Genomic DNA, 16,006 nt, shown 5'->3' with positions numbered 1-16,006 from the left:
TTTTACTCTTCTGTTTAATGTTCCCTTTTATTTATTCATGTATTTATTTTTATTAATCTTTACATTTATTTATACATTTTAAAAATCTATTTTGGCATTTACTTTTTATATTTATTTTTAAATGCATGCATTTATTTATGTATTCATGCATTTCTTTATTTCTTTCTGCATGATTTTCCCTTTGCATTTCACCTTTTATCAAAAATAAAGAATAAGTACAGAAATAAATAAAAATGAAAATTAAGCAGAAGGGTAAATAAATAAGGGAATTATTATTATTACTACATGTCAAAGGTAAATGTACTTTTTACTACATTTATTGACAGCTTTAGTTAAGCTACTTTACAGATTAAATTTCACATAAAAAAAAACATGCTTATACTTTTTGGTGCTTAAAGTACACTTTTGTGTGACTTTTTATAATTTTTTACTAAGTATTTCATAATGTTGTCTTACAAAATTTATATTTGGACATACCTTAAGTATTTTTTATAGCTATCATAACTTACTTTTCATACAGATCAAAGATCAAACACACACAACAACCAAAGGATGAATTAAAAATGATAACATTTAAGTTAGGAGCTGATCATCAACATAATTAACACATAGCAATCTGTCAGTTTTTTGTTATTTTAATGAAACGTTTCCTTTGAAACCAGTTTACTTCAGATCCAGTAGGATTCAGTAAGTTGGTCCACTGTGGCGTTTTACAGTGTAATGAAACATGAAACAGAAATGTAAAAAACATTCATGTGGTCTGGTGTTTCATGTGTGACTGAAGCCTGCAGTCACGACAGTTACAACATGGCAACGAGGATTTGATGTGAAGCATAAACATTTAATATCATTCAGTACAAAAGTAGAAAAAGTGTAAAAGATATTTGGCAAAAATTAAGTTTAAATGAGGAGAAAGATGTGCAGAAGGCCGCAGGACGAGATCACTGACCTCTGACCTCTGTGTTAAAACTGGCATCACACCTGTTGTTTCGTTATTGGAGCTGCTCTGAACTTGATACACATCTGTGTATGTATATATACCATAAATATATTTATATATACTGTGTACAGATACTGTATCCGTCTCACCTCACACATGGAGGCCACAGGTTTGATTCCCAGTCATCAGGTTGTCCTGGTTTTTCATTTAAACCAGTGGTTCCCAACTTTTTTGGCTGCATATAATACACATAGAAATTAAAAAAATATTGATAATACAACACAAAACAAGTTTATATTAATATTTTTTGTCTTACTTCTATTTAGGGGATAATCATGCTCTAAGTTTGGAAACTACAGTTCCCATAATGCATTATTTTTAGCCTAAATTTCTTTATATTTTGACAAATTAGCCATTAAAAGTGTGCCAAATTATCTATTAGAAGCTACTGTTTGCAGTGTACCCATGGACGTATAGAAAAGTATCACTGGATTACTCTAGTATTGAAGAAAACTTAAAAATGTGATATTTCGCAGGCAAGTCTGAAGCCATTTGTTCGATGATTTGTAAGTGGATTTATGGACGTTTACTGGCAATGGACATGAGAGACGTGATATTTCACAATAAAGCAAGTAAAATAAGACAAAAGTTATAATTTGTGTGGCAGAAATTAGATTTTTTTCTTATTTCCTATCCTGTTAATCATCTTGTGACCCCCTCAGATTAATTTAGCCACCACATGGGGGGTGACAATCCTCAAATTGGGAACCACTGGACTAAGCGGGATGATTTACCCGCCTGTATGGACGTGTCTGAAGACTGTCTGAATCCTCGTAAATCAAACGCACCTCAGTTATATGATTAACGTGTGGCGTCACCAGGGATTGCTTCATTTCATCGCTCTGTAATGTCTTTTTCTCTGTGGTTTAAAAACTACCCTCTCTAAAAACAGTCAGTGCAACTGCTCATTTTAAAGTGCTCCTCCTCACATATAAAATTACATGGTCTAGCTCCATCACCACTTAATGAGCGTTTTCACACCCCCTTAACATGCTGGAACATTTCAGTAGGGAAGACAAAATGTTATCCATTTAAATACAATTCACTCCTGGCTAAAACGTGTTTACACCTGTGCAGAACTTGTCTCTATAATGCAGGAAAGTGGCAGTGTAGTTGTGCTATTATTCTCCTGAGGTCTTTCTTTATCTTTTCCCTTAAATCCTAATTTTTTGTTATGGAGTTCTTCCTCGTTTTAGGACGGGGGTTGGCTGTATTAGCTGTTAACTCTAGTGTGTTAGCTGCTACAGTAGTTCGCCAATTAACCCTGCAAATGTGAATAAACTGTGTGGTTTTAGTGTCACACAGAACAAATGCTTGATTTGTTCTGGTACAAAAGCTGGCTAGTTAGAAAGCCAGTTAGTTTGGCCACTCGTAATGTTCCCGTCTGCTGGCGTGTTAGCTCGCTATCTACAGTAGTTCACCAGTAGCCCTTTTACACAGCGGATATTTTGATTTATAATATATCTATTCAAGTGTCCCAGTAAGCCATGACACAGTCAAAATGTCTTCTGTGAAAACGGCCTTTTAGCCCGGCGAGTCGCTACGTCCCAAAGCTTCCAGCATATGAACTTTCCGCCGTGAGCAGGGCTTTAAACTCCACCCTGGTTCACCCCTTTGCCCTCAAATTAGAATACTTCGGCGCCGCCGGTGACAAAGCTGGTGGCGAGTGGTAAACCCTCAGAAACCTCTGGAGCACCACATGTTTTTTGATTTCTTGCAGGTTGAGGGTTCAAACCTACGACCGCCACACCGGGCACCAGGTCGCATCACACGATTAGTGATCGTAGCGTCGCCAGGAGGCCGAGCCCCACAGCGAGCCCTGTCCACATGGGCCTGGAGACGGATCCGCCTGCCTCCAGTTGTAAAGTGTGGTTACAGGTAGGGGTGGCGTTAACCGGGGTGCGACCAGTCGTAGAGGGGGTGTGGCGTAACATGAAGTCGTGTTTCATGGCGGAGTAGTTATCGGGACCATGAGGGACGTTAAGTGTCTCCGTCAAAACCTCGTGACCCGGGTACGTCACCTGTCAATCAAAGAGATCAGAAGAAAGACTTGTAACTGTAATGAACATTAACATTAATAAACTACATTTCCCATGAGCCCCAACTACACTGTAGCCTGTAGGGTGATATGGTTCCACCACTAGAGGTCGCTGTATCACTGTGTGTGTTTACTGTGAAGATGTAGTTTCCAGGCAGCAGCAATCTGTAGTATTCTCCGTGTTGGTCGGTTCTGAAAGGACACATATTCCTGCGACCTTTGACCTCCACCACCGCATTCTGGACCGGCACTCCGGAGCCATTGAACACACGACCTTTGACCCCTGAACATACACATATACACACAGATAGTATCAGACAGACAGTTAAAGAGACAGTTAGACAGACAGGTACTTACCCAGGTGGACAGACATGTACTGACCCAGGTGGACCTGCTTGATGTAGGCCAGCAGAGACTTCCTGTTGTCCGTCCACAGAGCAGGAAGCTGATCGGCTGGAGGAAACTTGCAGCAGGAAACCTCCAGAGTCAACTCCAAACACTGAGCCCACACATAGTTATAGTCCTGCATCCCACCTGCACACACACACACACACACTGTTACTGTACCGGCGTTACACCATATTCTGTAACCACCGTAAAGTGTGACCACAGGGGGCGCTGTTGCGTTAACGTAATTCAGTCAGCCTTCTTTAAAGAATTGTTATGTGTGACATAAGCCGTCACAAAATGGAGGAGATGCACAGAAACAAATGTGCATATCAGCTCTCCGAGAGAAATAAATTTCCCTTACAAATTTAAAACCAAATGTACGTCCATTAATGTAAATCCCAGGATTGTTTTTAGGCATAGATGTGCATGTGTGTGTGCAGGTGCGTCCTCAACTCAGCAGTTAATCCGGACTATTTTGGTTAAGTGTACTGTAATGTAAATAGTATTGAAATAAATACTGGATAATAAAACAAAGACACTTTGACTGTCTGCACAGACCTTCAGAAACCTGGATAAGAGAGATGAATAACCAAGTTTCTATGATTTAACCAGGGCTGGACTTATTAAAGGGACACCAGTGAGGTACCTGTGAGGGTTTCTGGACAATATTTGTTATTGTTTTGTATTGTTAATTGATTTCCAATAATAAATATATACATACATTTGCATAAAGCAGCGTATTTGCCCACTCCAATGTTGATAAGAGAATTAAACACTTGACAAATCTCCCTTTAAGGTTTGAACATAAAAAAAATGCGCAACTAATCATGGACAATCATGCGACAGCTCTAATTATGACAGGACACAAACCACAAGTTTTAATTAAAATTAAAATGGTTTAAATAGTGCAGCTGCAGTGTTCATTTCCCTCTGGTAACGTTGCCGTCAGCGAGGTGATCGGGTTGCAGCGATCTGGTTTCTGCAGCAGGAAACCAGAGGAGGCAGATGAGGTCTGTCTTTCGTATCTGTCTCTGCACTGAAGTGCTTCTAGGAATTAAACTCACACTGAACAACTCTGCTGTGCTAAAATGCCAACATTCAGTGTAGCTGCAGAAAGTAGTGTGTCCTTTATAGAGTTATGTAGAAAATAAGCCATAGACTGTATGTAAGAAGTGGACGTAGTCACCGTGACGTCACCCATTGGTTTGTGGACTACGGTTTTGAAGCCTTGAGTTTGTCATTTTGGCCGTCGCTATCTTAGCTTTTGGTCATTGCCATCTTGGTTTATTTTGTTTTTGGCCGTCGCCCGTTTTTTATTTGGCCTTTGCCATCTTGGTTTATTTTTGGTCGTTGCCATCTTGGTTTTTGTCCATCTTTTTCATCTTTTATTATTAAAAAAGGCAAAATATCAAATCCTAATTGGCTGCACTGAATCTTATCGAATTGGCCTAAAAAAATACAACGTATGCTGCAGACCTGCCAGAGGATACCACTGGTATCCGTTGGTGACGCCCTCCAGGAACGGTCTGCTGTCTTTGCAGCGGTCGCCATGTCGCATGGAGGCGTGGTTGTGGGAGTACACCTTGGCCAGGTGAACGAACACGTCGTCGTCAGGGGTGACGCTGGACCCGCCCACTAGCTCGCTGCCTGGAGAAACAGACAGGAAGTTGTATTTTGTTTATTTTTCTTCCTCGAATAAAACATAGAATAGATGTGAAAATTACCTTTTAATGAGAGACTGCACATTTTATACACATGTTAAATTGTACTGTCCAAAGCGGTAACAACTATTGGATGTGTGTGTGTGTTTACCTCCGTTACTGTTGTCATAAGCATAACTGGCTACCAGCGCTCCTCCATGAAGGTTGGCAGACAGAACAAAACTCTCAGTCCTCAACCAGCCAATCACAGCTCTGACCTGAAACACAGCACACAGCAACCAGACAATCACAGCTCTGACCTGCATTTGATGGGGACTATTTTCAGTGGCGGATTAATCCACACTGCTAAGAGTATCACCAGTTGTATCCATTAAACACAAGATAATCTACATGTGAACACTAACCTCGGCCTCCCGCCTCTCCTCATCCAGCTGCTGCTGATTCCGGAGACCAGCGAAAGCATCGGGGAAGTTCCTGTTCAGATCGACGCCGTTATAGTTGGCCCTGAAATACACACAGAACGTTCACTGGGATCTGACTAACTCCTGGAGCTCACTCAACTACACAATGGAACATTTTTAGGGTCAGAGGTCAGCAGAGAGGAAGAGGAGAAGGAGGGGGAGGAGAGGAAGAGGAGAAGGAGTGGGAGGAAAGGAGATGAGGAGAGGAGGAGGAAGAGAGGAGGAGGAGGAGAGGAGGAGAGGAGAGTGGAGGAAAGGAGGACGAAGAGGAGTAAGAGAGGAGAGGAGCAGGAGAGAGAGAGGAGGAGAGGAGAAGAAGAGGAAGAGGAGGAGAAGAGAGAGAGAGCAGAGGAGTAGGGGGAGGAGAGGAGGAAGAAGAGGAAGAGGAGGAGGAGAGGAAGAGGAGAAGGAGGAGGATTGGGTGGAGAGGAGATGAGGAGGGGGAGGAGGAGAGAGACAAGAGGAGAGGAGGAGAAGGAGGAAGAGGAAGAGGAAGTGGAGGAGGAGTGGGAGGAGAGGAAATGAGGAGAGGAGGAGGAGGAGAGCGAAGCGGGGGAGAGGAGGAGGAAGAGGAAGAGGAGAAGAGGAGTAGGAACAGGAGATGAGGAGGAAGAGGAGAGGAGGACGAAGAGGAAGAGGAGTAAGAGAGGAGAGGAGCAGGAAAGAGAGAGGAGGAAGAAGAGGAAGAGGAAGAGGAGGAGAGGAGAGAAAGAGGAGGAGAGGAGGAGGAGGAGGAGGAGGAAGAGGAAGAGAGGAGGAGGAGAGGAGGAGAGGAGGAGAGGAGAGGAGTAGGACAAAGAGGAGGAGAGGAGATGAGGAGAGGAGGAGGAAGAGGAGTAGGTGGAGAAGAGTAGGAAGTTACAATCCATCCCATAGTTGTTGAGATATTTCAGTCTGAGAGGAACAGCAGCTGCTGCCGAGGCTCCCATGGGCAAGGCACTCCTGTTTCACACAAGTCTTTATTTATACATCAGAGTCACTACTGCAGGATTGATACTATAAATACATTTAACTGATAATATTTCTGTACTTTTATTGTAATTGAGTATTTTACATCACTGCATTATTATTAAAACTAACAGTTGATTAAATAAAATTATTTAAACTAGTTTGTTTTTGTCCCAAACTGACAGAGAAATAATCTCATTGGCTGATTTCTTCCACTTTTATTCGCTTCAGTGAAACATTTCCTTATATGGTCTGGAAAATGGTGACCTCATCGGCCACACACACACACATACACAACCCCACACACACTAATTTAATGTAGGTGAAAATAGACCAAAAAGTATTAATTTAAGAGGATAAATGTGATTAAATGTTAAAAAGAGCAGTGTAAATATTGACTAATTTCTCAGGTTAAATTGATTAAAAGTTGAATGAAGTCTGGTGCAAACCGTAACCACAAATCTTAACCCTAAAATGTGACATGCTTTAGTGAGGCCCCAAAATGAGGAAGTGAGAACAGATTTACGTCTCCAATATACAGTACATTAGAAGCAGTCAAAACACTTATAATTACTAGAGGCTTTTATCTCTGTGTGTGTGTGTGTGTGTGTGTGTGTGTGTGTGTGTATGCTACAGATCTACAGTCTGTGTCAGGTTTCCTGCTTATCACAGTGTTTTGGGCGTTGGAGCGTCACATAGTTTAGTCTATACGCATCAAAGTCGGCTTCAAGTGTGTGTGTCGTCTCAAGTCTTTAAAGTCTTGTTTTGACATTTGGTCCGACACACGCACGCACACACACACGCACACGCACACGCACGCACGCACACACACACACACACACACACACACACACACACACACACACACACACACACACACACACACACACACACACTTTAACCCTGTATGAAGCAGACGGTTGATGTGTTTGCAGCAGATCAGAAGCAGCTATGGAGGACGGAACATGCCAAAATAAAAAAATTATGAATAAATAAATAAATACATAAATAAATATGTCATTAAATGTAGCAAAAAATTACATTAAATATAAATGTAGCCATTAATTAATTAATAAAATGTGACATAAATTGATATTTCTGAATTAATTTGGTGACGGACAAAAAGCAAAATGGTGATGGCCAAAAACCAACATGGCAATGGATAAAAACTAAGATTGCGGCGATAAAATCTGGGAAAATCGGGAGGATTGGCAAGTATGACCATCTCGCAAGAGCTTCACAACTTGGAGGTTACCTTCCAAAGACAACCCAGAGCTGGCGGCTAGCAGCTAACGGTGCTAACAGTGCAAACAACGGCAACAATGCTAACAGAGCTAACCGGAAGGTGGGTGCTACACTTCCACGAAGATTATCAGCCGTAACCGCCGTATGAGAACAGTGCAGAGCGGCGGCCGTGAGCTAGCCAGTGAGGCACGCTCACATGCACGAAAAGGCATTACTCCACTGTATCTTTACATAAACAACAGTTGCTTGCTGCTATATTAATGCTCTGTATATCGTATAGAGCCTGTGTGTGTGTGTGTGTGTGTGTATGTGTGTGTGTGTGTGTATGTGTGTGTGTGTGTGTGTGTGTGTGTGAGTACCTGCCCTGGCCGTACAGGCAGTCTGCGTTCGATGCGTCGAAGCCGTCGGGGTTCATCGTCGGCAGGATGTGGATGCGAGTGCTGTTCAGTAACTGCAACGACCACGTTTCGTTGCTACGGTAACCACGCACCAGATCGTCGATTAACTGTAGCAGCAGCACCCGGCCAAGAACCTACAAACACACACATCAAAAGTATTTACTTACAATTTAATGAGAAAGTGCAGTATACATATTAAGTAATTTCTCGGGTTAATTTGATGAAAAGTTGAATGTAGTCTGGTGCTTCAGAATGAACACAAACAACGACTATTATTAAACTTTATCTTGTGACTGCTGCTCAGTGTATTCATTCATTCCTCTTCTACCCAACATCTGTTTTTTTAACGTGACATGACATTTCAGCTCGATGCATGTTCTCTCCTGCTGGAAACGGCGGGGGAGGAAGTGATGTGGTGAGTCAGCAGGGAAGTCAGGAGCTGAGACAGAGAAACTGAATGAATGAATGAGAGCCTCAGGAGGCAGAAAGAGAGAAGGGTGGGAAAGGCGGAAAGGTGTGTGTGTATGTGTGTGCGTAGAAAGCCGCAGCACACAAGTCAGGACTAGCGCTGCCTCCGGCCATCTTTTTGTTTTCCTCCAACAATAAACCCTCTTTTCTCTCTCTGCTGTCGTCACACTACAATCCCATGTGCAAACCAGTAATGAATGTACCTACTAACAGGTACTGTGTGTGCCTTAAATGTCTTATTCTGTGGTAAAAAATATTCAGACGTAGGCTATTAATGATTTATTAGCCTCATAAATCATGACACATTTTTTCCCCTATATGATATTATAGAGCTATTCCAACAGGAGACTGATCTTAGTTTCCTAGTCGGGTTGGTCACAGGTTAGAGACCAGACAAATATCAGCTCCCTTGCTCAGATTTGAAGGCCGACGCAAAAGTAAAACATTTTTGTATGAACCTGAAGTGCCTACCCAAACAAAAAAGTACTCCTGCGACCATTGAGTAGAGGTTACCAAACCAAGATGATGACAGCCAAAAACCAAGATGATGACGGACAAAAACCAAGACGGTCCTTTCAAACACAACGCAACAACGGCACTAATGCGCTCGGAAATCCCTTATTTCCAATGGTTTGCACCACACCACAGCTGCTTGTCGCTATAAGCGATGGACGTTTACTGTGAAGTTACAGTTAAATACAGTAATTCTACAGCAGCATACTGCTAAATCCCAATAATATACTGGCGTAACTATTGTGAAGTTACAGTATACAGCTGTGTCCCCTCTAACAAGTAAGTTTAGATAACAAGGTTTCACCAGTCCAGTGTTGTTTACGTAGCTGTGCATTAGCAGATGTAAGCTAATGTTCAGCGTGCCTCACTTCTGTTAAAACGTCTTCAGAAACAACAACAGTTCCAAAGTCAAGGACAGCAAGGCCTGTGTACAGTTTGAAAACACAGGAAACTGTCGCTCCCTCTCTCGCCCACACATACCCAAACACACAATGTCCTTTACAAAACTCACACAATCAATATAAGGAAACAAAACTGCCACTGTGAGCGGGTAAACGTGAAAGGTTTTCTTCTGTCACTCTGTTAATCTGTGAACTCGGTCGGTTTCATCTAGCTCTCTGATACGTTTTTTATCTGTTCAAAATGTACCTTAAAGGGAGATTTGTAAAGTATTTAAGACTCTTATCAACATGGGAGTGGGCAAATATGTTGCTTTATGCAAACATATGGCGACAAAAATACAAAAATCAAGATGGCGATGGCCAAAAGCCAAGATGGCAATGACCAAAAGCCAAATAGCTCGAGGCTTCAAAACGGCAGTCCACAAACCAATGGAGGACGTCACGGTGACTACGTCCACTTCTGATATACAGTCTGTGGTTCTTCCTTGGCCCAAGCTCTACTCTTCCAACAAGTTTCATGAAAATCATAGTTTTTCCTTGATGCTGCTGACAAACGGACAAACAAACCAACAAACCGAACCGTAAACACAACCTCCTTGGCGGAGATAACTATGACTTAGAGTACAAGACTAACACTGCATTCACACAGAGATACAAAAGTAGTCGGCAGTCTCTGATGGGCTGAGGCTGATGGGAATATCATTAGTTCAGCAGGTATTCAAATTTTGGACTTTGCATGTCAGCATGGCTGAAAACAGCTGAGAAATATGCTAAATGGGTTGTTCAATACAGATAAGATCACCAACAGGTGTCAAAGAGACTCTAAGCATGTTGTTACGTGTGTTGTGAGCAGATCAAAGTCAAAAGATGTCTGTTTGATTTGACATTACTGAACCAACCAGTTGTCAGGATTAGAGACATGAGCAGACAAACACACAGAGATGATTATTTTCCAAAGAGACAGACTTCTTTCCTGTTACGACTGAACAGCATTCTGTCGGATGGAGACGACGGATACATCCTCACTCATCTGACCTCTTGATTTCCTGTTTTATAGTGGATGTTGTTTGCTTCCTGTGTTTCAGGGGTTTCCTACCAGGGGCCTGGTGTATAAACACTGAGCGCGTACCAAAAACATCTATTTCCTACACAAACAGCAGCAGCTATACAAACAGAACAGGGGCATTAATCTGCTGCTATAACAAAAACCAAGATGGTGACGACCAAAGACCAAGATGGTGACAACCAAATACCATGATGGCAGCGGCGGCTAAAAACCAAGATGGCGATTGCCAAAAATCAAGATGGCGATTGCCAAAAACCAAGATGGTGACGGCTGAAAACCAAGATGGCGACAGCCAAAAACCAAGATGGTGACGGCTAAAAACCAAGACGGTGATGGCTAAAAACCAAGATGGCGACAGCCAAAAAGCAAGATGGCCATAGCCAAAACCAAAGATGGCGATTGCCAAAAACCAAGACGGTGACGACTAAAAACCAAGATGGCGACGGCTAAAAACCAAGACGGTGATAGCCAAAACCAAAGATGCCGATTGCCAAAAACGAAGATGGTGACGGCCGAAAACCAAGATGGTGACAGCCAAAAACCAAGATAGTGACGGCCAAAAACCAAGATGGCGACAGCTAAAAACCAAGATAGCAACGCCCAACAAGCAAGATGGCGACTGCTAAAACCCAAGATGGTGACGGCCAAAAACCAAGATAGTGACGGCCAAAAACCAAGATGGCGACGGCTAAAAACCAAGACGGTGACGACTAAAAACCAAGATAGCAACGCCCAACAAGCAAGATGGCGACTGCTAAAAACCAAGATGGTGACGACTAAAAACAGAGATAGTGACGGCCACAAACCAAGATGGTGACTACAAAAATATAACAAATATTCAACAACAACCAACTAACAAATGATGGTGTATGATTATATGTTAAGCTACCTGGCTACCGTTACCAGCTACAATATTAAAGTGATGTGTATGTACAGTATGTACATGTATATTTATTCACTTTATTTTACTATTGGTTTCAAATAAAACTCCTTTCACACAGAAAGTTTTCTGAGAAGTTCTAACATAAAGACACACACTGATCTCTACACGACACCTCTCCAACTTTTCCACCGAGGCTACATTCCTGCTGTTATAATGTGTGTGAGTGGACTCAGTGAAAAGGCCTTTTTCTGGAAGTTTCCTCCAAACCGACACACTCCACTGACTCTGTTTGCTGACTGTGTAACACACTGTGTAAGTGTGGATGTGTGTGAGTGTGTGTGAGAGTGTCGAGGCGTGACTTGTCTATTTAAGGACATTTCCATTGACTTTCACACACACACACACACACGCAGTGTGATCAGCAGTAGACCATCACCACGGCAACCAGATGCTGGTCAGAGGTCGCTATGAGTTTCCTTCATTAAAAGGAACTTTTTCACTTAGATATATTTTGTCTTATTTCTTTAAAACTTTACATTTCAGTTTAATCTGATTTTTGTCTAATTATCTGAAATGTACATCAAACTATATCGTAACTTCATTGTTCCGATTTGATTCAACTCTATATTGACAGTTTAAATGTTTTCTACTCAAGATAAGATACAACTTTATTTATCCTGTACAGCAGTTGCTTTACAAAATATGATGAGTGCGAATATAAAATATATATTTAATAATAATAATAATAATAATATATATTTTCGATAACTTTGGAGGTAAATATTGGGGTAATTTCACAGTAATTCCAAGGAAATTTCAAATAGGATACTTGCTAATTACCATGAAATTTGCGGACCTGTAAAATGAAGTGTTACCTAAACTAACAATAAGGTGCAAATCCAAAATATAATTATAGAGTATATGCAATGCCAAAAACAGGTTAACAGTATTGATGTGTAGGGATCAGTCCAGCTGGACTGCATATAGATATGTATGTATTTCATGTAGTTTTAGTTTTTTTCAGAAATGCATAAAGAAATGTGTAAAATAAAAGAATACAGAAATAAATAAATTTGGGGAAATAAATAAGGGGTGAAATGCGAGCGAAAATCATGCAGAAATAAATACATTTAGAAATAAATACAGAATTAATAAAAAATTAATAAAAAATGTATGCAAAAACAAATAAAACATAAATGCAAAAATGAGAGTATGAGATTTATTCTTCCTCGCTCCTTACGTCGTGTTTGAACTGCGGTCAATTAAGTTATTTCCTGTCAGTTATTGCTGTGGTTGTTCTCGTAAATCCCCACGCACGCACCCACGCACGCACGCACGCACGCCCGCACGCACGCCCGCCCGCACGCACGCACGCACGCACGCACAGTCTGTCATCTGAATACAAAAGTGTGTGTGGAGTGTGTTTGACTCTGAATGGCTTTTGTTGATCTCTTTAGTCTCCTTTTAGTCCCGCTTCCTGTCAACAGGGAGGGGTCCTGTTGAGTGTGTGTGTGTGTGTGCGTGTGTGTGTGTGTGTGTATGTGTGTGTGTGTGTGTATGTGTGTTCACTCACCTCGTTTCCATGCATGTTAGCCACATATTTGAATTCGGGGATGCCAACGGTGTGACGGCGAGGACTGAGACCCAGAGCCAACGCCCACAACTGCTGACCTGAGGGACAAAGAGAGTAAACCAGAGAGTTTTTACATTTATACGAGTTACATGTTGTGATTCTGAGTGAATCTAATGGAGAAATGATGATTAATACTGAATACAAGACTGGAACTGGGTATAGTTTAGACCCCTCATTTGTATCATGAGACAGAAATGCATAGATAAAAGAATACAGAAATAAATATGTTTGGGGAAATAAATAAGGGGTGAAATGCAAAGGGAAAATTTTGCATAAATAACTAAATAAATAAATATGAAATGAATTAAAAATAAAGGCAAAAACAAATAAAAATAAATTAAAGAATGAAAAAATAAATAAAACAAATGCAAAAATAATAAAAAATAAATACATAAATAAATATAAGGGAAAAATAAACAGAAGGGTAAATAAGGGAATTATTAAAACAGAAATATAAATTTATATTTTTCACATTTTATCAATTAATTAATGGCTATATTTATTTTTAATATTATTTTTGAAGAAGACAGAAGTTTAGCTCTGTGACTTGAACTCCAACTGGAGCTAATATTTACCAAGAAGAGTCCATTTGAGTGATACATCAATGTGGTATTCATGCCTGTTCTCAGCTAAAAACATGGAATCATTAACCATTGTTTGAAAAGGGATTATTGTCAGTGTTCTCACAACCTTAAAACATTTCTTAAATTGAAAATAAAACCACATACATTTGATTTAAAAGGCAGCACAAGCGCAAATCTAACTTATAACATGTAAGAATGATACACAATACATCAGATTATGAAAGTTTAAATGCTCCTCTGATGGATTTTTTTTAGTGACTAAAAGTTTCCATATAAACAAAACTACTGTAACTATTGCAGATGGATGAATGAAGCTCTGCAAGCCACAACGCGTCAGTAACACTGAGGTCTTTACTTGTTATTAAGAGATAAAAAGTCATAGTTTTGAGATATTTTCTTGTTATTAAGAGATAAAAAGTCATAATTTTGAGATATTTTCTTGTTATTAAGTGATAAAAAGTCATAATTTTGAGATACTTTCTTGTTATGAAGAGATAAAAAGTCATCAATTTGCAGTCATCATTTTGCACAGGCTGGATGCAGGCCAGCTGGTGTCCTGGATTAACACAGATTAGCTGTTTGTGTGAGTGATTAGCCAGATTAAGGCATCCCCAGATTAAATCAACCACCGTCTACAGTCCTGTTATATGGTCACACAAACACCAAACAGACACACACAGAGTCAGATAGAAGAGATAAAGTCAGAATTATGAGATCTCTTCTTATAATTATGAAATAAAAAGTCATGATTATGAAATAAAAAGTCATGATTATGAGATATAAAGTCATAATTTTTAGATAATTTCTTGTAATTATGAGATAAAAAGTCATAATAATGAGATCTCCTCTTATAATAATGAGACAAAAAGTCATAATGTTGAGATCTTTTCTGGTAATTATGAGAAAAAAGTCATAATTATGAGATGTTTTCTCATAACTATGAGATTAAAAGTCATAATTATGAGATAAAAAGTCATAAATTTGAGATTTTATCTCATAACTATGATATTAAAGGTCATAATTATGAGATCTTTTCTTGTAGACAGAGACAGACAGGTTTGTGCTGTTACCTCTGACAGACTGGCCGATGCTGTACAGGTGTGTGATGTCGGGGTTGGAGGCGTTGATCTGAAGGAGGTACTGCTCGATCTCACCGTTGTTGTGGTAACGAAACTCCAACATGGAGGCCGGGGTGAGGACGAGGAAGAGCAGGAGGAAGAGGAGGAGCGATGACATCACTGCAGTGCGACCTGTGTGGGAGGAGAAAGTCAAAAGGTTTAAAACGAGACAACAGCAGGTGGATTTCACCAGAATCTTCTACATTTTAACTGTTTTTATTTAAGAATATTTGATCAACCTGTTTGTTATCTCAATCGTTGTTTGTTCCTGGTCTCATTCAATAACAGTTTATGAGGAGCAGATTGTCAGAAGTATGACTCATTATGTAACGCCAGTTATCAGGTCCAAAGTTGACCTGTAATCAGATGTTCTGCTTACATTCAGAGTCACGGAGGACAGTTCAATGATTGAATGAATAGTTTAGGTGAAAGGCAACAAAAGTTTAGGTGAAAGGCAACAAAACCTCCACACAGCAATGAGGAACTGCATAGAAAGAAGAAGTCGTGGGTGACTTTTAAATTAAACCTGTCAGCTGGAAGAAACTGATGAATTTTAGATATGGCTGTGAAACTGGAGCAAATTCTGATTTAAAATGTGATTGACAGTAGCTGAATCGTTGCACTCATGCGCTCTGTTCTGCAGCCTTTCAAGTTTTCTTTTCAGGAACCTAAACTGTGTAAATATGTTGTTTTTTAAAAATATGTTAAGTACAGTTTGTACTGTTTGCAGATCCTTTCAGGAATGTTGTCAAACTGAGCAAATTACAGTATGTAGTTTACAAACAGGTAACTGTCACAGTCTGCAAATGTCCGTCTGTGAACCAGTTTTCACAAACTCAGCTGGGGCTTTTTGGGGACTTTTGTTTCTACCATCTGAGTTTCTGTGTATTTTACTAAAATCATAATATTTCACGAATAATTTCATATTAGTTCAAGAATAAAGTCATAATATTTCTATAATAAAGTCATAATATTTCAAGAATGAAGACATAATATTTCTATAATAGTCATAATATTTCTATATCAAGAATAAAGTCATAATATTTCCATAATAAAGTCATATTTCTAGAATAAAATCATAATATTACTATATTAAAATCGTACTTTTTCTAGAATAAAGTCATAATATTTCTAGAATAAAATCATATTTCAAGATTAATGTTATAATATTTCAAGAAAAATGTAATCATATTTCTAGA

The 16,006-nt window shown here is 39.9% G+C and overlaps 1 protein-coding gene across 1 annotated transcript in view; it reads right to left on the bottom strand.

The window, feature by feature from the left end:
• Positions 1-553: 553 nt before the first annotated feature.
• The window catches only part of cpm (carboxypeptidase M), a 44,868-nt gene continuing 29,415 nt past the window's right edge, over positions 554-16,006 (bottom strand). Inside the window, exons 6-14 of the mRNA XM_037760323.1 lie at positions 14,760-14,939; positions 13,046-13,143; positions 8,103-8,275; positions 5,494-5,593; positions 5,241-5,346; positions 4,905-5,075; positions 3,420-3,572; positions 3,173-3,321; positions 554-3,021 (exon numbers count right to left, since the gene is read on the bottom strand). Of these exons, the coding sequence (XP_037616251.1) occupies positions 2,767-3,021; positions 3,173-3,321; positions 3,420-3,572; positions 4,905-5,075; positions 5,241-5,346; positions 5,494-5,593; positions 8,103-8,275; positions 13,046-13,143; positions 14,760-14,939 (1,385 nt within the window). The 3' untranslated portion in view covers positions 554-2,766. The remainder of the gene's footprint in view (positions 3,022-3,172; positions 3,322-3,419; positions 3,573-4,904; positions 5,076-5,240; positions 5,347-5,493; positions 5,594-8,102; positions 8,276-13,045; positions 13,144-14,759; positions 14,940-16,006) is intronic.

The sequence above is a fragment of the Sebastes umbrosus genome, chromosome 23 (assembly GCF_015220745.1).
Source record: "Sebastes umbrosus isolate fSebUmb1 chromosome 23, fSebUmb1.pri, whole genome shotgun sequence".
NCBI lineage: Eukaryota > Metazoa > Chordata > Actinopteri > Perciformes > Sebastidae > Sebastes > Sebastes umbrosus.
This window is presented reverse-complemented; position numbering and strand designations above follow the sequence as displayed.